We start from the raw sequence: 19,892 nt of genomic DNA on the forward strand, positions 1-19,892 counted from the left end.
TCCTCATCAGTGGGTTATAATATAAATACCATCTGTTTACTGTCCTCATCAGTGGGTTATAATATAAATATCATCTGTTGACTGTCCTCATCAGTGGGTTATAATATAAATACCATCTGTTGACTGTCCTCATCAGTGGGTTATAATATAAATACCATCTGTTGACTGTCCTCATCAGTGGGTTATAATATAAATACCATCTGTTGACTGTCCTCATCAGTGGGTTATAATATAAATACCATCTGTTGACTGTCCTCATCAGTGGGTTATAATATAAATATCATCTGTTTACTGTCCTCATCAGTGGGTTATAATATAAATACCATCTGTTTACTGTCCTCATCAGTGGGTTATAATATAAATACCATCTGTTGACTGTCCTCATCAGTGGGTTATAATATAAATACCATCTGTTGACTGTCCTCATCAGTGGGTTATAATATAAATACCATCTGTTGACTGTCCTCATCAGTGGGTTATAATATAAATACCATCTGTTTACTGTCCTCATCAGTGGGTTATAATATAAATACCATCTGTTGACTGTCCTCATCAGTGGGTTATAATATAAATACCATCTGTTGACTGTCCTCATCAGTGGGTTATAATATAAATACCATCTGTTTACTGTCCTCATCAGTGGGTTATATTATAAATACCATCTGTTTACTGTCCTCATCAGTGGGTTATAATATAAATACCATCTGTTTACTGTCCTCATCAGTGGGTTATAATATAAATACCATCTGTTGACTGTCCTCATCAGTGGGTTATATTATAAATACCATCTGTTGACTGTCCTCATCAGTGGGTTATAATATAAATACCATCTGTTTACTGTCCTCATCAGTGGGTTATAATATAAATACCATCTGTTGACTGTCCTCATCAGTGGGTTATATTAGAAATACCATCTGTTGACTGTCCTCATCAGTGGGTTATAATATAAATACCATCTGTTGACTGTCCTCATCAGTGGGTTATATTATAAATACCTTCTGTTGACTGTCCTCATCAGTGGGTTATAATATAAATACCATCTGTTGACTGTCCTCATCAGTGGGTTAGAATATAAATACCATCTGTTGACTGTCCTCATCAGTGGGTTATATTATAAATACCATCTGTTGACTGTCCTCATCAGTGGGTTATAATATAAATACCATCTGTTGACTGTCCTCATCAGTGGGTTATAATATAAATACCATCTGTTGACTGTCCTCATCAGTGGGTTATAATATAAATACCATCTGTTGACTGTCCTCATCAGTGGGTTATAATATAAATACCATCTGTTGACTGTCCTCATCAGTGGGTTATAATATAAATACCATCTGTTGACTGTCCTCATCAGTGGGTTATAATATAAATACCATCTGTTTACTGTCCTCATCAGTGGGTTAAAATATAAATACCATCTGTTTACTGTCCTCATCAGTGGGTTATAATATAAATACCATCTGTTTACTGTCCTCATCAGTGGGTTATAATATAAATACCATCTGTTGACTGTCCTCATCAGTGGGTTATAATATAAATACCATCTGTTTACTGTCCTCATCAGTGGGTTATATTATAAATACCATCTGTTGACTGTCCTCATCAGTGGGTTATAATATAAATACCATCTGTTTACTGTCCTCATCTGTGAGTGCAATGCTATATACATTACATACATTATATATGACATCATCATATTGTTGTTGTTGATTGTTCTATGAATTACAGTCATTGGGGTGAGTCAGAGGACTTGTTCCGATTGACACCATATTCACTAGAAAGTACACTACTTTAACCAGGGTCCATAGGGCTCTGGAACAATAGGGTGCCATTTGGGAAACACCCAGAGAGAGTAGTGGTGCCTTATCTATTAAGTTGTAAGGGAAGGCTCACCATTGGATTCATTTAGCTGCAGTGCATTGTATGACAGGCAAAACATATATATCTGTACTGATCATCACAGGACACTTAAGTACATTTTAGTAATTCCATTTACTTTTGATACTTAAGTATTCTTAAAACCAAATATTTTAGACTTTTGCTCAAGTAGAATTTTACTGGGTGACTTTTACTTTTACTTGAGTCATTTTCTATTAAGGTCTTTACTTTTACTACAGTTTGACAATTTTGTCATTTTTCCACCACTGGGGACCAGACTTACAGAATAATGGAATCCTTAGGGGACCAGACGTACAGAATAATGGAATCCCTAGGGGACCAGACTTACAGAATAATGGAATCCCTAGGGGACCAGACTTACAGAATAATGGAATCCCTAGGGGACCAGACGTACAGAATAATGGAATCCCTAGGGGACCAGACTTACAGAATAATGGAATCCCTAGGGGGCCAGACTTACAGAATAATGGAATCCCTAGGGGACCAGACGTACAGAATAATGGAATCCCTAGGGGACCAGACTTACAGAATAATGGAATCCCTAGGGGGCCAGACTTACAGAATATGGGAACACCGTAGGGGACCAGACTTGCAGAATAATGGAACACCCGAGGGGGCCAGACTTACAGAATAATGGAATCCCTAGGGGGCTAGATATGGCAAAGTCTAGCAGCTTCTGAGTCATCACTGAGGCATTGGAAAAATGAGTCCAATCAGCTGAAGCTTAGACAACCCACGATGAGGCGACGGAACTGAGCATGTACGTGTGAGTATGCCCACTGCTGCCCTGGAGGGAGGTGAAGGCCTTGTGTTGAGTGCCTCCTCTCTTCTTAAACGCTACAGTAAATGAACAAGATACAATATTGAAGGGGGGAGAGGGGGGGGGGGGGGGGGGGGGGGGTGATTACACCAGCGACCAAACCCTCATTAAATATGAGAACAGAGACATTGAGTGATTTCTCATGAAAATGCTTAGAACACATGCAGACTAGTACTATTAGTACTATTAGTACTATTAGTAGTATTAGTACTATTAGTAGTATTAGTACTATTAGTACTATTATAGGTAGTAAATCTGAGAACCCCGTTAAAGACGCAGCCATTAAATTGTCTGAGGACAGTATATTCTCTACAGAGCCTTTTAAAATCCCATGCTTATCCTGAACTGAATGAATATAGGTTGAATAGATCTTCTTTCTTTTTTTACAATTTACCCTAGAATTATCGAGTAAGGACATTTAGCTGCGCGACGGTAATAACATGACACACAATTAATGAATACCTAAAGCAATTCAGAGTTAAACTATGACTCCGGTATCGAATTAGACTGAAACTAACACTCTTTGAGGGGATATTGTAAAGCAGGGAGAAACCAATATAATATAGCTAAGTGAAATGCTATCAACAAGAGGAATACAATTATGTGTCTGATTGCCTTTCAGGCATAGAGACATATAGACGTCTGCAACGGTAAACTGAGGGGTTATTAAGCAGTGTAGAGGCATTAAGCCCTGAGAAAAGGTGGTGGTGGTGGTGGGGGGGGGGGGGGGGGGGGGGGGGGACAGAGAGAGAGCTAATCTGGCCCAAGCCAGTGGCATGTATCAGATGCTGAGCAGGCTTTGCTCACACATACCTGTCGGAGGCCAAACCACACAACCAAATGCATTATACACTTTATGGAACACAAAGCCTTCAATATCTCATCCTGGAATATCACAAGCCTGAGGTCATCTGCCTTTAGCCTAAAGAGCAGGAACCTGGACTTCAGAAATACAGACAATGTTATTCTACAAGAGACATGGTATAGAGGAGATGGACCCACTGGTTGCCCTCTAGGTTACAGAGAGCTGGTAGTCCCATCCATCAAACTACACAGAGTGAAACAGGGAAGGGACTCAGGGGGTATGCTAATTTGGTATAGAGCAGACATAACCCACTTGATTAAATTAATAAAAAAAGGAGCATTTTATATCTGGTTTGAAATAACTATGGAAATGATCTCATCAGAGAAAAATGTCCTCCTGTGTGTTACCTATATCCCCCAATAGAATACCCAGATATTAATGAAGACAGTTTCTTCATCCTAGAGGGGGAGATCAACCATCTCCAGGCCGAGGGACATATACTAGACTGTGGAGACCTAAGAACATGACACTCTCAGCACACAAGGAGAGAAACACCTGAAGGTGACAGTATTCCCTCCCCCATATGCCCCTCTAGACACAACTACAAAACATAAACTCCTGCAGCTCTGTCGCACGCTGGGTCTGTACATAGTCAATGGTTTGCTTCGAGGGGAGTCCTGCGGTAGGTAAACCTATAGCTCAGTGTGTTTTGTAAGTCTGAGTCTGAGTCCTACCTGTTCTAGGATAGTGTTGATCCTGTCCACCTCACAGTCAATGACGTATCGTTTCTCCTGCCTCCTGTCCATCTCCTCGATGATCCGTTTGAACTCTGCTGCATCTGTGATGCTCCCCACAGACCGAGCCGTCACCTGCCAGCTGTTGGTTACGGCCGACTCCATGATGGCCTGAAGGATAGAGAAACCTAGAGAGAGCGAGAAAGAGAGAGAGAGAGAGAGAGAGAGAGAGAGAGAGAGAGAGAGAGAGAGAGAGAGAGTGAGTGAGAGAAAGTGAGAGTGAGGGAGAGTGAGAGTGAGAGAAAGTGAGAATGAGAGAGAGAAAGAGAGAGTGAGAAAGAGAGAGAGAGTGAGTGAGAGTGAGAGTGGGAGTGAGAGAGTGAGTGAGAGAGAGAGAGAGAGTGAGAGAGAGAGAGAGTGAGAGTGAGAGAGAGGGGTAGAAAAGGAACCAGAGCACATTTATAATAAGTTGAATCAACTAAGAAAGGGGTTGCAGATAATGTAACGTGTTTCAGACGTTAGACATACTTTAAATCTACCCAGTGAAAACACAAAAGCTGATCATCTTATTGTAAAAAATACATCATTTATGAGATGGCAGAAGGTAATTTGTCCCCATTACAATCTGACATTATTTATTAAAACCTTTTAGACAGAAAAGACAGACAGTAAATGAAATTGTGCATTGACCAGAAAATATGAAGTTTATTTAACTACAGAAAGGCTGGTGATCTCCATGTGTTTAACTAGAGGAAGGCTGAAGATCTCCATGTTATTAACTAGAGGAGGGCTGGTGATCTCCATGTTATTAACTAGAGGAGGGCTGGTGATCTCCATGTTATTAACTAGAGGAGGGCTGGTGAACTCCATGTGTTTAACTAGAGGAAGGCTGGTGATCTCCATGTTATTAACTAGAGGAGGGCTGGTGATCTCCATGTTATTAACTAGAGGAGGGCTGGTGATCTCCATGTTATTAACTAGAGGAGGGCTGGTGATCTCCATGTGATTAACTAGAGGAGGGCTGGTGATCTCCATGTGATTAACTAGAGGAGGGCTGGTGATCTCCCTGTTATTAACTAGAGGAAGGCTGGTGATCTCCATGTGATTAACTAGAGGAGGGCTGGTGATCTCCATGTGATTAACTAGAGGAGGGCTGGTGATCTCCATGTGATTAACTAGAGGAGGGCTGGTGATCTCCCTGTTATTAACTAGAGGAAGGCTGGTGATCTCCATGTGATTAACTAGAGGAGGGCTGGTGATCTCCATGTGATTAACTAGAGGAGGGCTGGTGATCTCCATGTGATTAACTAGAGGAGGGCTGGTGATCTCCATGTGATTAACTAGAGGAGGGCTGGTGATCTCCATGTAATTAACTAGAGGAGGGCTGGTGATCTCCATGTGATTAACTAGAGGAGGGCTGGTGATCTCCATGTTATTAACGGGAGGAGGGCTGGTGATCTCCATGTTATTAACTAGAGGAGGGCTGGTGATCTCCAGGTTATTAACTAGAGGAGGGCTGGTGATCTCCATGTTATTAACTAGAGGAGGGCTGGTGATCTCCATGTGATTAACTAGAGGAGGGCTGGTGATCTCCATGTAATTAACTAGAGGAGGGCTGGTGATCTCCATGTGATTAACTAGAGGAGGGCTGGTGATCTCCATGTAATTAACTAGAGGAGGGCTGATGATCTCCATGTTATTAACTAGAGGAGGGCTGGTGATCTCCATGTTATTAACTAGAGGAGGGCTGGTGATCTCCATGTTATTAACTAGAGGAGGGCTGATGATCTCCATGTTATTAACTAGAGGAGGGCTGGTGATCTCCATGTTATTAACTAGAGGAGGGCTGATGATCTCCATGTTATTAACTAGAGGAGGGCTGGTGATCTCCATGTTATTAACTAGAGGAGGGCTGATGATCTCCATGTTATTAACTAGAGGAGGGCTGATGATCTCCATGTTATTAACTACATGAAGGCTGGTGATCTTCCTGTTATTAACTAGAGGTGGGCTGGTGATCTCCATGTTATTAACTAGAGGAGGGCTGATGATCTCCATGTTATTAACTAGAGGAGGGCTGGTGATCTCCATGTGATTAACTAGAGGAGGGCTGATGATCTCCATGTTATTAACTAGAGGAGGGCTGATGATCTCCATGTTATTAACTAGAGGAGGGCTGATGATCTCCATGTTATTAACTACAGGAAGGCTGGTGATCTCCATGTGTTTAACTAGAGGAGGGCTGGTGATCTCCATGTAATTAACTAGAGGAGGGCTGATGACCTCCATGTTATTACCTAGAGGAGGGCTGATGATATCCATGTGATTAACTAGAGGAGGGCTGGTGATCTCCCTGTGATTAACTAGAGGAGGGCTGATAATCTCCATGTTATTAACTAGAGGAGGGCTGATGATCTCCATGTGATTAACTAGAGGAGGGCTGGTGATCTCCCTGTTATTAACTAGAGGAGGGCTGGTGATCTCCCTGTTATTAACTAGAGGAGGGCTGGTGATCTCCATGTTATTAACTACATGAAGGCTGGTGATCTCCCTGTTATTAACTAGAGGAGGGCTGGTGATCTCCCTGTTATTAACTAGAGGAGGGCTGATGATCTCCATGTTATTAACTAGAGGAGGGCTCGTGGTCTCCATGTTATTAACTAGAGGAGTGCTGGTGATCTCCAGGTAATTAACTAGAGGAGGGCTGGTGATCTCCAGGTTATTAACTAGAGGAGGGCTGGTGATCTCCATGTTATTAACTAGAGGAGGGCTGATGATCTCCAGGTTATTAACTAGAGGAGGGCTGATGATCTCCATGTTATTAACTAGAGGAGGGCTGATGATCTCCATGTTATTAACTAGAGGAGGGCTGGTGATCTCCATGTGATTAACTAAAGGAGGGCTGATGACCTCCATGTTATTAACTAGAGGAGGGCTGATGACCTCCATATTATTAACTAGAGCTAACGTTAGATGGCTGACGGCTGATGGTCGATGTGATCGTGTGTTGACATGGTTTAATCGTGACATTTAAGTCAACCTCATGTTAACATTGACATTGTAGAGAAACACTATCTTACCTCCAATCTGTCATTGGAACGTCATTGGAACGTTGTGCCAACTCAATTAAAAATAAAGGCAAATAAAAAATGAAAGATTTATCCAGCTCCCCCTATTGTGGTGGCTGCTGCCCAAATGGAACCCTGTTTTATATTTAGTGCACTGCTTTTGACCAAGGTACATTGGGCCATGTGGGCAATAGGGTTACCAGTACTGTAGAATAAATCATTGGAATGATTCATGCTTAATTCACATGTGACATATTTTAATTTAACAGAGCTAGAGCTCTCAGTGAGAGATTGTAGGTTTCCTTCAAGCTGAAATAATATTTTTCTTTACAACATGTTTTTTTTTTGTAGATGTACGGAGAGAGAGAGAGAATATGAGCGGCGGTAATGAAAATGAATCATTAAGTCAGAGACAATGTGATTGTTCTCGTGAAGGTAGACGCACTAAAGCTCTTTTTTTCCAGCATCTACCCATTGAACTCTACAAACTGTCCTTTTTGCTATAGGAACTCAAGCCTTAGCGTACAGAACTCACTACAACAGCACATTCTACCTCCGAAACACTTCCTGTCAGATGTACTGATTTATCACAAATGATGATTCATATTATTGCGAACAATGAAATATATGGGGATTATGCAAATTGCCTTGTCACAGGAGAGTGAAGAGAAAGAGAGCAGAGAGAGAAAAAAAGCATGTAGTTTATTGTTCCCAGTGAGTCAGTCTACCTCGCTAAGGGAGATACTTAATTAGTTGTACAACTGAAAGCTTTCAACTGAATTGTGTCTTCCGCATTTAACCCAATCCATCTGAATCAGAGAGGTGCGGGGGGGGGGGGGCTGTCTTTAACAACATCCACGTCTTTGGTGCCTGGGGAACAGGGGGTTAACTGCCCTGTTCAGGGGCAGAACGATATATTTTTACCTTGTCAGGTCGGGGATTCGATCGAGCAACCTTTCAGTTACTGGCCCAACGCTCTAACCACTAGGCTACCTGCCTTGTCTCTATGGACCTACTACAGACATTAACCTCACAGAGCCAAACACACAGACCACAACAACATCAAGTTGTGGTTGTTTTTGCTTGCACAGGGATGATAGGGGCTGAGCAACTTAGGTTCTGTGTCTTTACAACCAGCATGCACCCTGCCACTGCGGATCTCCCCTCTCCACCAAATTACCTTTTCGGTGAGGAGCGAGGCGATTGAACAAACACAAACACACTGTACAAACATGTACACACACATCCAGGTCATGACTGTTTCATCCTCCACTACATGTACAGAGTATAAACCAGCTAAGTAATCATGGGTTACATAATGTAACCATTGCTGTGATACATAAGGAGTCTGTACTGTACCCTTCACCCTCCTCAGTCCTCAGGTGTTAGAGATGACACAAATCAAATGGCCTGCACTAGAGAGTAGAGGTCGACCGATTATCATTTTTCAACGTCGAAACCGATACCGATTATTGGAGGACCAAAAAATAAGCCGATACTGATTAATCGGCCGACTTGTTTAAACATGTTTTTTGTAATAATCACAATTAAAACAATACTGAATGAACACTTATTTTAGCTTAATAAAACACATCAATAAAATCAATTTAGCCTCAAATAAAATTAAATATGTTCAATTTGGTTTAAATAATACAAAAACAAAGTGTTGGGGAAGAAAGTAAAAGTGCAATATGTGCTATGTAAGAAAGCTAACGTTTAAGTTCCTTGCTCAGAACATGAGAACATATGAAAGCTGGTGGTTCCTTTTAACATGAGTCTTCAGTATTCCCAGGTAAGAAGTTTTAGGTTGTAGTTATTATAGGAATTATAGGAATATTTCTCTCTATACGATTTGTATTTCATATACCTTTGACTTTTGGATTTTTTTATAGGCACTTTATTATTGCCAGTGTAACAGTATAGCTTCCGTCCCTCACCTCGCCCCTACCTGGCCTCGAACCAGGAACACATCGACAACAGCCACCCTCGAAGCAGCGTTACCCATCGCTCCACAAAAGCCGCGGCCCTTGCAGAGTAAGGGTAACAACTACTCCAAGTCTCAGAGCGAGTGACATTTGAAACGCTATTAGCGCGCACCCCGCTGACTAGCTAGCCATTTCACAGCCTAATCTGGGGAGTTGATAGGCTTGAAGTCATAAACAGCTCAATGCTTGAAGCACAGCAACGAGCTGCTGTCAAAATGCACTAAAGTGCTGTTTGAATGAATGCTTATGAGCCTGCTGGTGCCTACTATCGCTCAGTCAGACTGCTCTATCAAATCATAGACTTAGTTATAACATAATAACACACAGAAATACGAGCCTTAGGTCATTAATATGGTCGAATCCAGAAACTCCAGAAATCATCCAGAAATCATCTCGAAAACAAGACGTTTATTCTTTCAGTGAAATACGGAACCGTCCATAAGTCTAAATATTCCTGTTACATTGCACAACCTTCAATGTTATGTCAAAATTCTGGCAAATTAGGGGGCCCAAACTGTTGCATATACATTGACTCTGCGTGCAATGAACGCAAGAGAAGTGACACAATTTCACCTGGTTAATATTGCCTTCTAACCTGGATTTCTTTTAGCAAAATATGCAGGTTTAAAAATATATACTTCTGTGTATTGATTTTAACTTCCTATGGCTGCAGGGGCAGTATTGAGTAGCTTGGATGAAAGGTGCACAGAGGTGCCCATATTCAAAGGGCTGCTCCTCAGTCATAGTTGCTAATATTTGCATATTAGTAGTAGTATTGGATAGAAAACATCTGTAGTTTCTAAAACTGTTTGAATTATGTCTGTGAGTATAACAGAACTCATATAGCAGGCAAAAACCTGAGAAATTCCACTTCCTGTTTGTTTTCTGGGGTGGCAGATTTTCAACCAAGCTCTCATTGAAATTACAGCGAGATATGGATGAGTTTTCACTTCCTACACCTTCCACTAGATGTCAACAGTCAATAGAACTGTGTCTGATAACTCTAATATGAAGGGGGGTCGAATGACACAGGAAATAGTCACCACTGCCACGAGTTGACCATGCTTTCACCATGCACGTTCACAGGGGAAGGACCTGCGTTCCACCGGTCATCTGAAATCATTCTAATTCTCCGGTTGGAACGTTATTCAAGATATATGTAAACAACATTCTAAAGATTGATTCAGTACATTGTTTGACATGTTTCTACTGACTGTTACGAAATTTTTGGACATTTCGTCACGTTATAGTGGACGCGCTTTGTGGCTTTGGAATTGTTTACCAAATGCGCTAACCAAAGTAGCTAATTGGACATAAATAACATACATTTTCGAACAAATCAAGCATTTATTGTGGACCTGGGATTCCTAGGACTGCATTCTGATGAAGTTCATCAAAGGTAAGGAAACATTTATCATGTATTTTCTGGTTTCTGTTGACTCCAACATGGCGGCTAATTTGGCTTCTGTTCTGAGCTCCGTCTCAGATTATTGCATGTGTTGCTTTTTCCGTCAACTTTTTAAAAATCCGACACAGCGGTTGCATTAAGGAGAGGTATATCTATAATTCCATGTGTATAACTTGTATAATCATCTACATTTATGATTAGTATTTCTGTTGAAACGATGTGGCTATGCAAAATCACTTGATGTTTTTGGAACTAGTGAATCTAATAAACCAATGTAAACTCCGATTTTTTTATATAAATATGAACTTTATCAAACAAAACATGCATGTATTGTGTAACATGAAGTCCTATGAGTGTCATCTGATGAAGATAATTCAAGGTTAGTGATTCATTTTATCTTTATTTCTGCTTTTTGTGAATGCTATATTTCACTGGAAAATGGCTGTGCTTATTGTGGTTTGGTGGAGACCTAACATAATCGTTTGTAGTGCTTTCGCTGAAAAGCCTATTTGAAAATCAGACACTTTGGTGGGATTAACAACAAGATTACCTTTAAAATTATATAAAACACATGTATGTTTTAGGAATTGTAATTATGAGATTTCTGTGGTTTGAATTTGGCGCCCTCTTTTTTCACTAGTAGTTGTCATATCGATCTCGGTATTGGGTTTGCAGCCATAACAAGTTTTAAGAAAGGCATTGATGAGCAAGTGGAGTGGTGGTTATGCTTAGGTAGAGTGGTGGTTATGCTCAGGTAGAGTGGTGGTTATGTTCAGGTGGAGTGGTGGTTATGCTCAGGTAGAGTGGTGGTTATGCTCAGGTAGAGTGGTGGTTATGTTCAGGTGAAGTAGTGGTTATGTTCAGGTAGATTGTTGGTTATGTTCAGGTGGAGTGGTGGTTATGTTCAGGTAGAGTGGTGGTTATGTTCAGGTAGAGTGGTGGTTATGTTCAGGTAGATTGATGGTTATGTTCAGGTAGAGTGGTGGTTATGTTCAGGTAGATTGATGGTTATGTTCAGGTGGAGTGGTGGTTATGTTCAGGTAGATTGATGGTTATGTTCAGGTGGAGTGGTGGTTATGTTCAGGTAGAGTGGTGGTTATGTTCAGGTAGATTGATGGTTATGTTCAGGTAGAGTGGTGGTTATGTTCAGGTAGATTGATGGTTATGTTCAGGTGGAGTGGTGGTTATGTTCAGGTAGAGTGGTGGTTATGTTCGGATGGAGTGGTGGTTATGTTCGGGTAGATTGGTGGTTATGTTCAGGTGGAGTGGTGGTTATGTTCAGGTAGAGTGGTGGTTATGTTCAGGTAGATTGATGGTTATGTTCAGGTGGAGTGGTGGTTATGTTCAGGTAGAGTGGTGGTTATGTTCGGATGGAGTGGTGGTTATGTTCAGGTAGAGTGGTGGTTATGTTCAGGTTAATATGCTTAATATGTAGACTGACAGCACTGTAATCCCTGATGCTTAATATGTAGACTGACAACACTGTAATCCCTGATGCTTAATATGTAGATTGACAACACTGTAATCCCTGATGCTTAATATGTAGACTGACAACACTGTAATCCCTGATGCTTAATATGTAGACTGACAGCACTGTAATCCCTGATGCTTAATATGTAGATTGACAACACTGTAATCCCTGATGCTTATTATGTAGACTGACAGCACTGAAATCCCTGATGCTTAATATGTAGACTGACAACACTGTAATCCCTGATGCTTGTACCATTAGCATTAGAGACAGGTCCTTTAACAGGGACTTTTCAGACCATTTTAAAAGGCTGTTATATTATAAAATGAAGACCCTGGAAGTATTTTGTCACTTCATAAGCAGCAGAAGTTATCGCTCCCTTCAGTCCGAAGGGGGGGAACAGTAGAGAGGAAAGAAGATGAAGAAAGAGGGCATTGTGAATATGCATTCATCCATATTTCCAATCCGTCCAATTGTCTTAAATCATCATTGTGCTAGAAGAAGTAAAACAAATGTTCAGATGTAAAAACAGAGACGGGTCATTCTGATTAGCATCTCAAATGGCTTTTATTTTGAAAGGAGTCATTTTCTCCCTCCCTCCTTGTCTCTCGCTCTTTCTCTCCGTGCTGCCGGCAGCACCCTGATCTCTATGTGAACATTTTTGATTAATTTGAGATGTAGAGAAGATTCCATGCCTCCCTAGTTTTACATTTGTATGGAAATGAAGAGATGGATTTAGCTGGTAAATATTATTTAGCAGAATTGGATGACATTCAATTTTTTTTTATTCCACACTTTCTTTTCTGAGAAGTCAGCAGCAAAGTTACATTTTCATTTAGATGTCAAAATGAGAAGGAAGAGAGGAAACACAGTGTGAACAAACGAACGCAGCAAAGATGAGGGGACGCAACAGCTACTTCTTCACCCAGAACAGCGTGAACAAACGAACGCAGCAAAGATGACGGGACGCAACAGCTACTTCTTCACCCAGAACAGCGTGAACAAACGAACGCAGCAAAGATGACGGGACGCAACAGCTACTTCTTCACCCAGAACAGCGTGAACAAATAAAACAAATAGAGATAACACCAGATTAGCTCATGGTGTATGGATGTGGTAATCATTCTCCTATAGCCCTGTTAGTTGCTCGCTCATCAGATCTCTCTGGCCTAATTAACATTGAAAGTTAAATATGGACGATTCAATGCTTCACCGGGCTGGGGCTGAATTTGCATGACCATCCATGCTAGTCTAAATCACAGACAATAAGACCATGCCCTTGCCAGACAGGATTGATGACCACATCATTGTTGATTCATTATCTGATGAAGTGCATCAGGAACTCTGAGGCACGGTCAGAGTTCGACACTTCTCATAACCCCCTGCTGTATCCTACCTCAGAGTCAGAGTTCGACACTTCTCATAACCCCCTGCTGTATCCTACCTTTATTACACAGCTCAACACAGACAAATGGCATCATACAGTATATTCAAAAGTAGCACACTATATAGGGAATAGGGTGCTATTTAAGCTGCAGAACTATACATCCCATTTACAGCCATCCTTATAAGAGAGCATCTCTCCTCACACCTGAATCACATCTAAAAATGTAATATGGTCGACTACACACTGTCTGGAAGACAACAACAAGATGTCCTCTATAAATCACTGCAGTACAAGTGGTGGTGGTGGTGGTGGTGATGGTGTGTGTGTGTGTGTGTGTGTGTGTATGGGAGCCTCTGATCATCAGGGTAAAACTGTAATCTCCTTTTCTCATCTTTCCTTTGAACATACTGTATCTTTCTGGCAGAAGAATATCAGAGGATATGTCCAACTAGCAACATCAGACATACTGTGCTCTCTTCAGTGACAACATTCCCTATGCGTGTAGCCCACTCTGTCAGTGAGTAAGGGTTGACTCTTCCCTATGTATCTTCTTCCATCCTCTTTCCATGCCCATCCAGTCCAGTCCCATCAAAACAGATGGCACCAGGGTTGTCTGTGTTTAAAGCAGAGCTGCAGTCTGAGATCAGTCCCATCAAAACAGATGGCACCAGGGTTGTCTGTGTTTAAAGCAGAGCTGCAGTCTGAGATCAGTCCCATCAAAGCAGATGGCACCAGGGCTGTCTGTGTTAAAAGCAGAGCTGTTGTCTGAGATCAGTCCCATCAAAGCAGATGGCACCAGGGCTTTCTGTGTTAAAAGCAGAGCTGTTGTCTGAGATCAAGCTGTCAGTGAGATCGGCTCCACGTTGCTTCCTGCCTGTGTGACAGACATCATGCTAACTGCTTCCTGCCTGTGTGACAGACGTCAACCTACTTTCTTCCTGCCTGTGTGACAAACGTCACAATTCTTGCTTCCTGCCTGCATGACAGACGTCACGATTCTTGCTTCCTGCCCGTGTGACAGACGTCACGATTCTTGCTTCCTGCCTGCAAGACAGACGTCACGCTTCTTGCTTCCTGCCCGTGTGACAGACGTCACGATTCTTGCTTCCCGCCCGTGTGACAGACGTCACGATTCTTGCTTCCTGCCCGTGTGACAGACGTCACGATTCTTGCTTCCTGCCTGCAAGACAGACGTCACGCTTCTTGCTTCCTGCCTGTGTTTTTACAGACGTCATCCCAAATGGCACTATGTTCCCTAGATGGTGCACTAGTTTAGTAGGATTCTATTTGGGACACCGACACAATCGTCATCCCTCACAAGTCCTTACTGGTCTTCTCATCTCTGGTCTTCTGTCTTGAAAAACACACATGTTCGCACTCATGACAACACTTCAGCCTTCATCAGGAAGTAAAATGCGTTTTTGCTTCTCATACTAATGCAGTTGTTTAAACGGTTGCATATTGATTTGAGATATTTTTATTTGATTTCTAGCTCATTGGCTATCTAGCTAGCTAGCTATATAGACCCTTGGCATACAATGTATTAGCTTAGCCAATGTGTATGTTATGTTGGCTGGAACATGCCGTGGTTGTGGCTGTTGAGTGTCTTATTTCCTACTGGTCCGAAGTTTATGTACACCTTAGCCAAATACATTCAACTTCTCTAGGGTAGGGGGCAGCATTTGGAATTTTGGATGAAAAGCGTGCTCAAATTAAACTACCTTCTACTCAGGCCCAGAAGATAGGATATGCATATAATTGGTAGGATTGAATAGACATCACTCTAACGTTTCTAAAACTGTTAAAATAGTGTCTGTGAGTATAACAGAACTTATTAGGCAGGCGAAACCCTGAGAAAAATCCATTCAGGAAGTAGGATTTTTTGTTGTTGTAGTTTTCTAGTCAATGCCATTACAGTATCCATTGATTAAAACCTCTTCATTCTACCCCCTCCTTTTTCGAACATTCTGTTAAAAATTGCGCAACATTTCAACGTCCTGCTACTCATGCCAGGAATATAGTATATGCATATGATTAGTATGTGTGGATAGAAAACACTCTGAAGTTTCTAAAACTGGTTAAATCACGGCTGTGACTATAACAGAGCGTGTGTTTCATCGAAAAGCGCAAGAAGAACTGGTCACTGAAAGCTGAAAAAAGTATCCATGCGCCCCTTTCATGTATTGTTTAAAGGACACCAAATTTAATATGGACACGGATGCAATTCCTACAGCTTCCACACGATGTCGCCAAAAACGTCATTTTCATTGACAAAAATCCTATGAGACATGACCAATAGATCCGTCATTCCATCCAGCCTACAACAATCGATTTTGGAAGATTGAAAAATGGACATTGTTTTCTTAATTAGCTGCTATTGAATACAGATCGCCCAGTGATCAATTTGATCGCTTATTAACGTTTACAAATACCTAAAGTTGGGTTACAAAAGTAGGTTGAAGTGTTTTGTCAAAGAATATAGGCAACTTATATAATTTTTAAAAATGACGTTGCGTTGGAAGATAGCTTTTTTCCTGAACTAGACAGGCTATACAAATGGATATTTTGGGCATACATGGACGGATTTAATCGGGAAAAATACCAATTTGTGATGTTTATGGGACATATAGGAGTGCCAACAAAGAATATCATCAAAGGTAATGAATGTTTTATATTTTATTTCTGCGTTTTTGTGTAGCGCCGGCTACGCTAATTATTTTGTTTACGTCCCCTTCAGCCATTTTGGGGTGTTGCATGCTATCAGATAATAGCTTCTCATGCTTTCGCCGAAAAGCATTTTAAAAATCTGACTTGTTGGCTAGATTCACAACGAGTGTAGCTTTAATTCAATACCCTGCATGTGTATTTTAATGAACGTTTGAGTTTTAACGAGTACATTTAGCATTTAGCGTAGCGCATTTGCATTTCCAGGTGCCTACTTGAGACGTCTGCGTCTCAAGTAGGATCAAGAGGTTAAGGACTCAAATTGCAGTTCCTATGCCTTCCACTAGATGTCAACAGTCTTTAGAAATTGTTTCAGGCTTGTATTCTGAAAAATGAGGGAGTAAGAGCAGTCTGAATGAGTGGACCCTGCCATGTCACAGAACGAGTGCCTTTCTTGTTTACCTTTTATATTGATGACGTTATTGTTCAGTTAAAATATGATCAATTATTTAGGCTAAAAACAACCTGAGGATTGAATATAAACATCGTTCTATGAACTTTACGGATACAATTGAGATTTTTTGGTCTGCCTGTTGTGACTGCATTTGAGCCTGTGGATTACTGAAGAAAACGCGCAAACAAAACTGAGGTTTTCGGATATAAAAAGAGACTTTATCAAACAAGAGGAACATTTATTGAATAAATGAATATCTTCTGAGTGCAACCATATGAAGATCATCAAAGGTAAGTGATTCTTTTTTTCTCTATTTCTGACTTGTGTAACTCTTCTACTTGGCTGGTTACTGTTTGTAATTATTTGTCTGCTGGGCTATGTTATGCTGGGCTAAGGTATGCTTTTGCCATAAAGCATTTTTGAAATCTGACACTGTGGTTGGATTCATAAGAAGTTCATCTTTAAACCTATGTAAAATAGTTGTATCTTTTCTGAATTTTTGTAATGAGTATTTCTGTATTTGAATTTGGCGCTCTGCAATCTCACTGGATGTTGGCCAGGAGGGACGCTAGCGGTTCAACTCAACTTGGGACTCTAGCGGTTCAACTCAACTCAACTCAACTCAACTCCTGACGTTTAATCCTAGAAAAAGATTCCCTGTCTTAGGTCAGTTAGGATTAGCACTTTATTTTAAGAATGTGAAATGTCAGAAAAATAGTAGAGAGTGATTTATTTCACTTTCATTTCACTTTCATCAAATTCCAAGTGGGTCAGAAGTTTACATACACTCAATTAGTATTTGGTGGCATTGCCTTTAAATTGTTTAACTTGGGTCAAACGTGTCAGGTTGCCTTCTACAAGCTTCACACAATAAGTTGGGTGAATTTTGGCCTATTCCTACTGACAGAGCTGGTGGAACTGAGTCAGGTTTGTAGGCCTCCTTGCTCGCACATGCTTTATCAGTTCTGCCCACACATTTTCTATAGTATTTATGTCAGGGCTTTGGGATGGCCACTCAAACACCTTGACTTTGTTGTCCTTAAGCCATTTGGCCACAACTTTGGAAGTATGCTTGGGGCCATTGTCCATTTGGAAGACCCATTTGCAACCAAGCTTTAACTTCCTGACTGATGTCTTGAGATGTTGCTTCAATATATCCACATAATTTTCCAATCTCATGATGCCATCTATTTTGGTGTTCTTGAGCTTGCAAGCTTCCCCTTTTTTCCTCCAAGCATAACGATGGTCATTATGGCCAAACATTTCTATTTTTGTTTCATCAGACCAGAGGACATTTCTACAAAAAGTAAGATCTTTGTCCCCATGTGCAGTTGCAAACCGTAGTTTGGCTTTTTTTATGGCAGTTTTGGATCAGTGGCTTCTTCGCTGCTGAGCGGCCTTTCAGGTTATGTCGATATAGGACTCATTTTACTGTGGATAAGATGCTTTTGTACCTGTTTCCTCCAGCATCTTCACAAGGTCCTTTGCTGTTGATTTGCACTTTTCACACCAAAGTACTTTCATCTCTAGGAGACAGAACGCGTCTCCTTCCTGAGCGGTATGACGGCTGCGTGGTCCCATGGTGTTTATACTTGCGTACAATTGTTTGTACAGATGAACGTGGTACCTTCAGGCATTTGGAAATTGCTCCCAAGGATGAACAAGATTTGTGGAGGTCTACCCTTTTTTTCTGAGGTCTTGGCTGATTTCTTTTGATTTTTCCATTATGTCAAGCAAAGAGGCACTGAGTTTGAAGGTAGGCCTTGAAATGCATCCACAGGTACACTCCCAATTGACTCTGGAATTGTGATACAGTGGATTATAAGTGAAATAATCTTGTTGGAAAAATTACTTGTGTCATGCACAAAGTAGATGTTCTAACCGACTTGCCAAACCTATAGTTTGTTAACAAGAAATTTGTGGAGTGGTTGACAAATGAGTTTTAATGACTCCAACCTAAGTGTATGTAAACTTTCGACTTCAATTTTATTTCATTAAAGTGATTGTGTTCCCCATACTCTATATTATATATATGTGTTTATATATATGTGTTGTGTATTTTATGTATTGATGCAGGGCTCACCCCCTGCTAAAATAAAGTTTAAATCAAATAAGTAATAGTAAACTTGAGTTTTTTTAATCCTCAATAGTGGCAGAGATGACCTCTGGGAACCAAATCCAAAGAGACCACATTCAAGTCCTCCACCACACACTCATTCAAACATAGGAACTGGTTCCTCCAGTCTGACCCCTGCTGCTGTCTCTGGCTCCACACCCACCCTCACCTTGCCATCTAAAGGTGTGAAGAGGCCAGCCTAGAAGCGGAGGAGGGCCAGCGCACCAGCGGCAACTACCACAGAGGGAGAGGACCATTGGCAAACTGTGCTAGAGGATGATGTGCATTCACTTCCACCAACTGTTCGACCTAAAAGGCAGTCAGGACTTCAGCTGGACATGCCTGGAAAGTACAGCCCCCTTCATCTAGGTATGTAAACTTAAATGTTTTTATTACGGTAGCATTGTTGTATGTTCTCTATAGTCTCTATATTGAACCACAGCCCATGCAAAAAAAACAGATATTTCTAGCTTAAATAGACAGATTTTTATGGGGATTTTTGTAATATGTTAATTAGATTTCCATTTGGGCGCAGATATTGAAGGCTAAGAGATAAACAGACAAATCACACACATGCAATATGCTAATTTTCTCCTGCGGCATACACTTCATTAGGCTACCACTGTACTGCCTTGTAACTGTCTGCAATGGATTCTCATCTTATTGGATAATGATCAAAAAGTTTAAAGACTGTGGGAAGAAGAGGAGGGAAGAAATATTGTGGTTTGTCAATTTGTAAAATATTCTAACTCTGGTAAATAAGGAGACCGGATGGCCTGGTGGACTGTAAAACCTTTCTGAGCTCTATCCATGGTCCTGAAATGACACCAGAAACACCCTATGGACAGTAAGTAACCCCTTCTGAGCTCTGCCCAGGGTCCTGAAATGACATCAGAAACACCCTATGGACAGTAACCCCTTCTGAGCTCTGCCCAGGGTCCTGAAATGACACCAGAAACGTCCTGTGGACTATTAACCCCCTCTGAGCTCTGTCCAGGGTCCTGAAATGACACCAGAAACGTCCTGTGGACAGTAACCCCTTCTGAGCTCTGTCCAGGGTCCTGAAATGACACCAGAAACA

At 41.2% G+C, this 19,892-nt stretch overlaps 1 protein-coding gene across 3 annotated transcripts in view; it reads right to left on the reverse strand.

Annotated features, from left to right (window-relative positions):
- LOC110487786 (glutamate receptor 3) overlaps positions 1 to 19,892 on the reverse strand; it is a 254,309-nt gene that overhangs the window by 114,172 nt on the left and 120,245 nt on the right. For all 3 annotated transcript variants that reach the window (XM_036943367.1, XM_036943366.1, XM_036943368.1), the window contains exon 4: positions 4,259 to 4,446. In XM_036943367.1, coding sequence (XP_036799262.1) covers positions 4,259 to 4,446 — 188 coding nt within the window. The remainder of the gene's footprint in view (positions 1 to 4,258; positions 4,447 to 19,892) is intronic.

This window comes from Oncorhynchus mykiss, chromosome 14 (genome assembly GCF_013265735.2).
Source record: "Oncorhynchus mykiss isolate Arlee chromosome 14, USDA_OmykA_1.1, whole genome shotgun sequence".
Lineage (NCBI taxonomy): Eukaryota > Metazoa > Chordata > Actinopteri > Salmoniformes > Salmonidae > Oncorhynchus > Oncorhynchus mykiss.